Here is an 11,500-nt window from a genome sequence, read left to right as displayed (position 1 = left end):
TGTTTTATGAATACTAACTAAAATAAATCAATGCATATTACAATATGTTAAAAAATAAATGTTGTTTTAATATTATTTAGTTTATTGTCACTTCATTTGATAACAGAAGTACGTTATTTTCTATTTAAACTGTCTCATTCACAAAAAACAAATTTTATATGTATGCATGTTAATAATATGTTTTTATTTGATTAATGTATATGTATGTATGTATTTACATATAAATATATATATTACAATGTATTCACTTTGAATTTTGCATATTTTGCTATAAGTCACGTTATCATCTCCATCATAATTCATGCAGTACCACATCATGTTTGCAACTATAATAAATATTCAAAGTCTATCAACCGCAAAACTTATGAAATATTGAAAGAAAACTACTATTCGAATAGTCGAATCTGTCAAGTAGTCGAATGAAAACAACTAGTCGATTATGAACGATTAGTCGAAAGTGAACGGTTAATCGTTTAATGGTATTCGATTATTTTTTGAAACCACTTTTTTCCGATTAATCGGTTAGTCGATTAACAAGAGCTCTAGCACACATCGATTAACTCCACTTTTTGAAAAATCCTAAATATAAGTGTCAAAGCACTTGGTATAGTCATAACTTATTACGTTTGTAATAACTTTATATAACATACAATAGTACATAATATTTATAACAACAATATTTATTTGATTTTATAATATAAATAGAATTTTAGAAAATAATGTATATTATTTGATCGCATCTCCCAACTTTTTGTTGATGGAGTTAATCAATTTGTGCTCATGTATCAGAATTTCGTTGTATTATTGATGTGTATACATCTTTGGTTTTGGTAGGAGTACAATTTGCGAAGATGTAACGCATAGCCCAACAAAAAATTTCGAAGGGCTAGACAGAGATGAACACATGGTGTTTGTCTCAGTGGGTGAATTTGGTGGAGCGACTTGGGAACCACTTGGGGTAGGAGAGGCCCAATTTGTAAGCAGTTTAGGTCCAGTTGGTAACTAGTCGTTCGGGACCAGTTGGTATCCAGTCTGATCCCAGTCAGGGACCAGTTGGTACTCAGTTTTGCCTAGACTGAAACTAATTTCTTTCGTACCGTTTGGGGACCAGTTGGTAGATTTGAGCTCCAATGGCCGTTTCGAGGCGTTTGAAAGCCTTTTAAGGTGTTTTTAACGTGTTTTGGGACGCTGGGAGTGCCGAATTTTTGGGTAGCGGTCGCCCTTCGGCAGGAAACGGCAAACCTCCGAGTGAATTTCTGCATGAAAAACAGCTTCTGATAAAAATACAATCACCGTTTGGAGTCGGTGCACGCCACAAATCGGAGGAGGAGTTCGGCCAAGCACTAACATATCGAGCCCTAACCGCCAAAATAACGTAAGCGCCATTTTTTTTATTTTTTTTTTGATGCAGAAATACCTCTAGATGCCCTAGGAATATTTCTGCATCGAAAATAAAATTTTGAAAAAATTACGCTTACGTTATTTTGGCGGTTAGGGCTCGATATGTGTAAGCACCAATCTATTAATATCGTTGAATTATTTTAATATCTAGTGCTAAATTTCATACAGACAAGACTAAAACGTAGAGAATAAATAGGATAAAAAAGTTTTTTAAATACCACGCTTTTATAAATGGACTAAAAAGTAGAAATAAATAATTTCTCAGTCCCATAGAATTAGTTTTAATAACTTTTGATTTTGAACTTGTAGCAAAAGCCATTATAAACAATTTCCGAGATTGAAAATGAAAAGCGTGGGGCGCATGTAATAGACTTGAATTGAAATGAAAAGTAATATATGTATGTACATGGGTATATGAATATCGATCGCTTAAAATCGATCTCAAATTTGTACTTGTGCTGTAGAAATTTTAGGTCTATGTTATGTAGTTTGACTATTGTCAAAATAAATTTAATGCATTGTATTGCATGCGCTCCACGTTTTCCATTTTCAATCTCATAAATTGTTTAAAATGACGTTTGCTAAAATTTCAAAATCAAAAGATATCAAAACAAAATCTATGGGACTGCAAAATATTATTTTCTGCTTTAGAGTCCATTTATAAAAGCGTGGTATATTAAAAAGTTTTTTTATTTTATTTATTTTAACGTAATGACACGATTATTTTTTAATGCCCAATTTTGTCATTTGTCATTTTTGCAATTTGCATTAAAGCTTAGAATCTAGCTCTCAAGAAAAATCACAAGAAATATTTTTTACTATTTCTGCTGCTTGAAAAAGCGTTTTGCTTTTAAGTGTACATTTTCTTGAAGAAATAAATGTACGCCGTTTTTTTCTTGAGATGTGCAAACTGATTTAAGAAACTTTGATAGAAGAAAATTTCTCTTAAAACTTTAACTGCGAATGAAAACATTGTTCTAAAAATATGCAATGCGTACTCACTTATGGTGATTTCGCTTCTACCAAAAAATTCCGCCTTTTGATTGCCTCTATCTCTTTCTTTTTTTCAGAAAAGAAGCATTTACATATGAGTCAAAATTCCTGAAGTGGGCAAGTCGATTGACCGTGTATGTTCTCGTGGTGTGATTGTACCTGCTGGTGCGACCATAAAAACTATTTGAAAATTTTATGATTGCACCAGCATGCTGGTGTCGTGAGTTGTGAAATGAGCTAAATATTCTAAGTAAAAAGTATTTTGGCGGAAATTTCTTGCACTATATGAGTCAACGCCGTGGTTGTGGAAGATTAAGTTCACGATATTGCAGTTCTGAAGTAAAAAAAAAAAACAATGTTTAACAAAATGGTAGAAAAATTATGAAATTTCGACTCTAATCATTGCGATCTTTCCTCGACCTCATTTGTAAAGAAATAAATATTGTACCAGCATGCTGGTAAGTTATATGCTTCGAGCCTGATGGTACAATCACTTGATGGAGCCAGCAAGCTGGTGTCGTATATTTCCCCTTTTATACAAAAAGGTTTTTGGTTGCATAAAATACTAGCTTTTTTTCCAGAGTTCATTGTTTTTCTATACCATTACTTATTGAAAATGTTTGCGTGTATACTTATATATGTATATGTAAGTAAAAAATTTTAGCTACCATTTTTAGCTACAACGACATTTTTTAGCTCATTTTTAGACCTTTTTTTAAAGGAATTTGGCTACCACTAAAAATTATTCGCGGCAACACTGACATTCATATATATCATAAATTCTACAAAAAGATTTAAAAAAAATCATAAATATCTCGACCAGTGATAATTAAGTGGTCCACTTCAGGAATTTTGACTCATATGGAATACATATCGTGTACTTAACTGGGCTCCTTACTGTTTTGTTTTTGAGCTTTACATCCAAAAATTACTTGTTGTATTAATTTCTTGGACATATCAAACATGTCACCTATAAATAAATTATTTTCTTCATACTTTTTACAGTACAGTTTAAAGAAGTTCCAACGTTATGTAAAAACCTTAAGAAAATCTTAAAATATATTTTGAATTGAAAATTCAGTACAAATCAGTACAAATTTTGAAAAATCAGGACATTAGCATACTGAGTGAACAAATGAATGAAATCAGTACAAGAGTTGAAAAATCAGTACTGTACTGATAAAATCAGTACGTCTGGCAACCGTAGGACGGCCCTTGAGGTACCATCTTTTCGATAAAAAAAGAATTACTGAAATCGGTTCACGTGGTCCCAAAAAGAAAAAATATTTCGAATTATTGAGATCGGTTCACGTGGTCTAAAGTTATGCGGTAGCACACATAAAAAAAGAAAAAATATTCCGACGAATACATAGCCTCCCCCTTTTCTTGAAGTCAGTTAAAAATTTTTAAATTCTTTTTTAATTTTAGGTAAATAAAGTACAATTTATGAAACTTTAAAAAGTTTATTTATTTATTACATACTGTACATGAAACTTGCATAAATGTATTTTAAAGAACATATTATCTGAAGCGAATTTTTAGTATTTTCTGGTGATATATCTTTAAAAGTAAAGTAATTCAAGAGACATAGTAAAGTGTAGAACGGCACGACAGAGCAGCTTTAAAGTGAACATGTTGTGCGACACAAATATTACAATCGCATTTATGTTATAGCAGAAGTGGTACGACAGCAAAAACCAAATTACGTTGTGTCAGGGATGGAAAATAGAAATTTTAACTTGTACCTAATTTGGCAACAGAAATGTACATTTTTGCTTTCAAATGTACCTATAACGTAGCTCACGATTTTCGTAACTTTTTTTTTATAATTTTCAGACAAATGGTAACAATCTAATAAATTTATACATAATTTGCATTAAGAAGAAAGTGTGTCAATACAGTTGAATTAATATTCATATAAATTCAATAAAGATATATGTATGTATGTATGTACATATGGGTGGTCCAAATAAAAGTAAAGTCAGAATTTTAACGCTCTCCCCCTCTAAGATTGCACTATACCGACAAAATTGTTTTTATTTGGAAACCAAAAAATATTTAGGGGCCGCTGTAAGCACCCAAAGTTTTCCACGTATTTTGTGTGGGGAAACATGTTTTCGTATAAATGGTATTTAATTTTGAAAATCAATATTTTTCGAACGGAAAACTTTGTTTCTCTTTTGAAAATTTTTAATAATATTACCAAATTGTTTATTTAACCATTTTATATTATTAACTATTTCTTATAAATAAAATCGCTATTAATAGAATAAAATAAATGATTGGGTATTATTATTGGCAGTCTCTTAAAGAGAAGCAACGTTTTCCGATCAAAAAATATTGATTTAAGAATTCTATACCATTTTACGAAAACTTGTTTGTCCCCATATAAGCAACATCAAATTATTTTTTTATATAAAAAACAGCGATAAAATTTTTTTCGGTACCATTCATTTTATTTAACCCTGTTAATAAACTATATGTTTTTAGCAGGCTTTCTAATAGTTACATTTGAGTTTACATGTTTGAGAATTACATAATTATTCAAAAATATACTGAAAGTGAAAGTACTTGAATCGAAAACAGTTAACAACTTAGAGGTACACAATGTTGACGGTAAATTGATTCGCCAATTGGAATATATGCATTCGATTGCTTTCAAACTCTTTTAGAAGTTGTCCTAGGTAATAGTCCCTCAAGGAATAATAAATTGGGCACTTGAAGAGCAGATGCTCTTAGATTACACTGCGTACATAAAGCATTTGGGTCTACTTGTATTTTGTAAACCAGGCCTTTGATACAAAACCTTATGTAGTACTTCGTGAGCAGCCGAACTTCAGCTAAAATTTTACTCAAAGTTTGACTTACTTATCCATCGATGTAAGAATAAATTCCCGCCAGAGTGCATTCATATTATATTTATTTAGCTATCGTCTAATTGTACCTAAATTGATCTCAGTGTACCAAATGTACCTTTTGGTTCGAAAAATTCGGAAAAAGGTACAATAGCACCTACTTTCCCATCCCTGCTTTGTATGCTAATCCAGTGGAATGCGTTGAATTAGTGCAGTGACAGCTGCTGGACGTGCTAGCCAACAAGCGGTCTTATGGCATTAGAAGCAGTTACAGGATGCCGGTAGAAACCAAGTTGCACCAAAATAGCTAGTCAGATTAAAATAGCAGCTAAATTAAAAGCATTCAAGACTTTCTAGTAAAAAGAGCATTTCAACAGCTGTTGGCAACGATCTTCATAGGTCGAAGTGAATATCAATTCCGATTCAGGTCACTATGTTGACTGGATATTTCGTTCGGAATCAACGTCAGACTGATCTTCCAGATGTTGGTGCCATGGCGATGAAAGTGTATGAATGTACAAGTATGTGTCTAGTCTATAGTTATTTATATTTTGTAGAAAAGGTTCAACTTTAAAATTAATAGAAAAACTAGATTGGGCTAGGTAGCCAGTTAAGTGGATAGAAACAGCAATCTTATGTACGTACAGTAGGGTGGTCCAAAAAAATTTTCCAAGATAGGGTTTTGGGCACCTGCCAAAATTTTTCCTCTTGCCGAAAGAGCTGCTGGTACCAAACCTTACGTTTTTAAATAAGTATAAATTTAGAGGATGCTCATGATGCTCATATTTTACTCTAGAGGTATTTAGTACATATATTAATCAAACAATTGGTTAAGTTACCTAAGAACATTTCAAATTTAAATTATCTAAAAAAATATCACAAGCTTCAGTTGTCATGGCAACAGTACCTTTTTATATAAATCACCAATATTTTTGCCAGTTTCAAAGCGATCCAGTAGCGCTTTTCAAAGTCATTGAGCACCTTGGTTGCAGTAGGAAACTGAAAGTGGGTATAGATATTACAAATATTAAAAGTAAAAAACTAAGGGGGTGCCCCGTTGTCTAGGATGCAAATTTTTTTACACATAAAAAAATTTAACCACTTTAATGTACAGTGTACATGAACACTAAATTTAGTCAATGTCTCCAATTTTAATACTAAAGTAATGGAAAAATAAGCACAGTATGCTGTAAACTAAACTGACTGCATTTCAGTAAGGATAATTTTATTTACAAACTGACTTATCGCCAATGATTCATTTTCTACATTCCTACAATATATTCGGCACGACCACGTCTTCCACCATCTATTAGATAATAAGGTAATTAAAACCTTTGATAGCTGAATACATTTTTCAAGTAAGTTAGTTGCGAATGTACTGTTTACAACAAAAATATGGTCCGTGTATATTCGCAGGGTTGGATCACCAAAACCATAGTCCTTAGTATGGTACTTAGAACTGTTGTCGCAGAACTTTTATATATGTACATAAGATATTAGATTAAGTACCAAATGTACATCAAACAAACTTTGAACCCGACAAAAAATACCACATAGAGAAAGACCTTGAACGTTATTAACTGAGAGATTGTCACAACGTTAATCAACTCGCGCCCCCTGAGTACTGCTATAGAAGTTCAACCTTCACACGAATTCTCAACTGTAAGTTTTAGATACCAAAACAGGTTAAATACCCACTGATGTACTCTGAAATAATACTAACAGGGCATTTCTGGCAACTGTCTTTCAACTCACCACAGTCATTCGCAAGGCAAAAATCTTTCGTGACACTATTTTCAATTTTTGCAACTATCTTGACAGATCATATCTGTCTTTCGAAAGACTTATTGAAATACCTTCTAACGAGGAGGTCTGAGCATTATTCTTTTTGTCTTTTAGCAAAAAGTTTTTTAAAAATTAAATTTTAAAAAATTTATATTTTTCGTTTAAAAAATAAAATCCTAAAAATTAAAATAAAAAAAGAAAATAAATACCTGGAAAAAGAAAAAATATTAATAGATTAGTTTCCAAAAATTAAATGATATAAAAATATGTTTGTTCTTAAGACAGTAAAATCTAAAGATTAGAAGAAAATTTAATTTAAAAAGCAAATACCATTATTAAAAAAATAATAAAACAAAATAAGTTTCTAAAAAATTAAAAAAAGAAAAATAAATAATTTTTTTTAATAAAAAATGTGTTCCTGAAATTTTAAGAAATAAGAAAGAAATACTTTTCTCTTTAAAACAATAAAACGTAAATATGCGCGAATTCAGCGAAAAGTCTACCGCGTAAAAAAAAAATAATAAAAGTCCTATATCTAAGTTATTTAAGGCCGATTTGAGTGCTATTTATAATATATACTGGTTATGTAAGCAGAAACATTTTTGCAAAGAATGGTCTCGTATGATGGCGCCAGGGTCGAGATATTTTTAAAACCGTATTTATGCTCTGATTTGTTTCATATTTGAAGCGTAATAAAATACATTTTGCATAAAATGGAGCCGCTGGTGGCGCTGATGTCAAAATAAAAATTACGCTCGACATAAAATGCATGTCCTCCTCCCGTTAAAAATTCTTTCAAGAACAATATTAACAAAACTTTTTCAATGGAAATTTTTGTAACGTAACGCCAGGTAACGTCACGTCAGATAATTCAGCTGATTAAACATACAGCAGTAAAAAATTCTACATTTAGGGCCGTTTTCTCAAGTAACCTGTAACTTTAAAGCTCAATTTATATTTAATGGTTGAATTATAATTTATGATGGTGAACAAAGCAAAGCATTTTATTATCGGTTTTAAATTGGTTTACAACCAAGACACATACATACGCCAAAAAACGAGAATTGAAATGCTTAACTTTAGACATAGCTTAATTTTTAATAAAACCTTTAAATATAAAGTGAGCCAGCGCATATTTTTACTGATATCCTTAAATAAAAGGACATTTAATTGCTTTTGCAAATCCTTTTTAAAACTTTGACTTTTTCAATTTTTTTTATATTTTGTCATACCAGCGTCACGTAACCATTTTGGAAATATCCATATTAAAAGAAAATTCAATGAAAAAATTAAAAAAATAATTTAATTCAAAAAAAAAGAAAAAGCAAGTTTCTAAAAATTAAACTAAATAAAAAAAGAATACTTTTCTTTTTAAAACAAGAAAACCTAAAAATTGAATGAAAAAAAGTAAAGTTAAATAAGTCTCTAAAATTAAATGAAATTAAAAGAATATATATGGGATAGTTTTTCTGAACGTTAAATCCCTCCCCTCTGCCCATTTACTTTTAACTTAAAACTTTTTTAAAATTAAGTACATCTCATTAAAAAATCTGTAATTTTCTGAACATTTTGGAAAAAGTTTTAGCCATCGCAAATTATTTGAAACTTCTAATGCCAGATTGACTGTACTATAGGGAAAATGGCCTTATAATGGCATTTAAAAAAAGTAAAGACATCCACCTCTGCACTGATTATATGCATGCTCCTGCATTCCGCAAATTATACTTTGGCATAACATTTCCTAGCAACGTAACTTAACAACATTGAGACAACTGGTTGCAGCGAAATTACATTTGACAGCAGACAAACGCACGTCGGTAGCCACTCTCAGCCATAAAACGCGAAATGTCCACCGCTTCGGAATGGAAATTGTGGGAATTTGTGTAACATTCAATACAAAGCACAATTACTTATGTCCGACAAATTCGTCACGCAGCAAATAACAGCCGACGATCCAATCTAAGACTAGATTTCCATTTCGGGTAGACGTTGGCGCAACAAGTAGGTACACGCTTGCGCAGAGCTTGACAACTTCCGCAAATGACTCCTGATTTCCAGCGGTAAAGCATTATATTTAGCATTGGCATGTATGTAAGTTGGTTATCTGATGGTTACGTTTATGTTCGAACTAAACTGCAGGCGCACTGTTGGATAATAAATACGTGTAGCAAATTGCAAGACTGTCAAAGTAAGCTGCTGCCACTAACAGCATACAATTGCATTCGCTCTTATGTACATTTCTATAAGTGCAACTATGTTGCGGCATGCAACAGTGCGAATGAGTAATGAAGAAGGCCACGAGGTGCCAGCATACGCCTTTGGTCATCTCTGGCCATGATGCGCGCCATGCGTACAGGAAAACTAATTAAAACGGTATTTTTCGTCACAAGCGTCGCACGCATACCGCACAGTTACAAGTTCACCTAAACTGTGGGAAGCCAGGCCACTTCGCCCGCGATTGCCGCGCAAGTTCCAACAGGAACAACAAGTCGGCAGGACGCAAACGCAGAGCTGAAGAATATGAACCGAACTCCGGTCAGTCGTTAAACTAACACGAGCCAGCAGGAAGGGCCGCTCGCTGGCTTCAGCAATTGAAGGGCCCATAATCTCCGTCTCAGAAATTGGCCGGAAAGCGCGCAACCTCACTGTTGGTGGATATGTGAATGGGCAAGAGCGAGCGCTGACAGTGGATACTGGAGCGTCACGTTCCATTATTTTTATGTGAAGCCACTTCCTGGAGCGCACCCAAGTGTTAGGAGAAGTATCATGCGAGGTAATAATAGGGGGTGTGGCCTCGTACACCAAGTTTATAGTGGCAACATTGTGGATGAAGTCATTATCGGCGTGGACTTCCTAATTGACCGAGGCATGAAGATTGACCTCCTGGGAATGAACCTGATATATCGCGACAGGATAGCGGCACTTAGGGCTGGTTATGACAACCAGTACCAGATTCCACCAGCAACGGAAGAGGTTAGTTGGACAGAGGTTGGCAGTGATGGAGACCCAACAGGAGAAGGAAGCGGTTCAGCTGTACAGAAAAATCATACCTGTTCCCGGCAGTGTTTTCGGCAGGAAGAGAGCCACTGAATCACGTTACAAGGGTAATACGCCGGTGGCCGGAAAGGGAGACCGCTGTGGTAGCAGTGAGCGTGGTTCGAAGTATCCAGGAAAATCTCGTGATCGGCAGAGGATGCAAAGGCAAGAATTAAAGCCTGATGCCCGGGATGAGGTTATACATATCCAGTCAATGATGTTGACGTCAGCGAAAGATCAAGATTCGGAAACACTGGGCAAGTTTCGGAGGCGAACGGCGAAAAGGGCGCCCATGAGAAGAGACATGGTCTGGTCACCACCAGCGGCCGGCAGAAGTACAGCCATGTGAGATGGTGCACTCCCGGAGATAAGTCGGAAGCAATGTCCACTAACACATTGAGCCGAGAGGCTTTCTAGGAAGGCGAGTTTTTTTTTGTTGTACAAGCCGCAGCAGAAGAAAGGCTTCACCTCCAAGAAACGACGTACCTAGAAAGGTCCGTTTAAGATTGTCAAACGGCTGAATGACGCAGTGTATCGAATCCAGACAGTTGTGAGACCGAGAACCAAGATGAAGGTGGTCCACTTGGAAAGGCTTGCAGCGTTTTTAGCAGCAAGTGTATCTGATCGGGACGATCAGACTTAGGTGTAGGGCAGTGTGGCGAATACTGTGGCAATGCGAAGCGAACAAGAAAATTTCAGAATTGTTGAGGAATGACGTAGAATATTCGACAGCGAGAAATGTCAAAAGCGAGAGAATGAGAGAACGTGCGATAGATGACAGAACTTTCTAGAGTTGCCATGAGCACGAGCGCGGGTATATAAGGCCGCTGCTACAGCAAGCTACAAGCAAGTTGTAAAGCAGAGATGAATTGTGTTAGCAAGTTTTGTAAAGCGTTGTATATGCTTTAACGAGTAGTGTAAATTGTTTGTTGTACAATAAAGTTAACTGTACTGTAATTTTGTTCATCTTGAGCGTTTATTTACCAATCCAGCGACCCGAACCGAGAGGATTTTGGTAAATCCGTCACATAGTCAAGGCTAATCGCATGAGTATGTATTTCTGAGCGTGTATTGCTGACCATCTCATTTTATACTCAACAATACTTTAGCTCTGTCATTATAAGAATACCAGGAACTTTTGATTTAAAGCGCTTATTCGCTCAAATTATAAAAATATTTTCAGCGGTGATCTGTTTACATCTAAAAAACACTCACCAAGCTCATTGCTTTCTGCCTTGGCATTGGGAAAAGGTCTCAGATAGCAAATGCAGCTGTTTAAAAATAATGCTCAATGTGAGTGGAGTAGAAGTTAAACACATTTGTATGCTTTTGCTTTATGGTGTAATTTCGAAAATTCATAACTTTCAAGTAGAGTCCGACCGATTGTTCTGCTTCGGTTTGACGATTAATCAGCAATATTTTCATATTCG

The 11,500-nt window shown here is 34.3% G+C and overlaps 1 protein-coding gene across 1 annotated transcript in view; it reads right to left on the bottom strand.

Annotated features, from left to right (window-relative positions):
* LOC118741582 (peroxiredoxin-6-like) overlaps nt 1-9,746 on the bottom strand; it is an 11,780-nt gene extending 2,034 nt beyond the window's left edge. Inside the window, 1 exon segment of the mRNA XM_036473578.1 lies at nt 9,439-9,746. Within this exon segment, the coding sequence (XP_036329471.1) occupies nt 9,439-9,746 (308 nt within the window).
* Nucleotides 9,747-11,500: the final 1,754 nt, after the last annotated feature.

The sequence above is a fragment of the Rhagoletis pomonella genome, unplaced genomic scaffold (assembly GCF_013731165.1).
Source record: "Rhagoletis pomonella isolate Grant_MI unplaced genomic scaffold, Rhpom_1.0 Rhpom_scaffold_00006, whole genome shotgun sequence".
Classification (NCBI taxonomy): domain Eukaryota; kingdom Metazoa; phylum Arthropoda; class Insecta; order Diptera; family Tephritidae; genus Rhagoletis; species Rhagoletis pomonella.
This window is presented reverse-complemented; position numbering and strand designations above follow the sequence as displayed.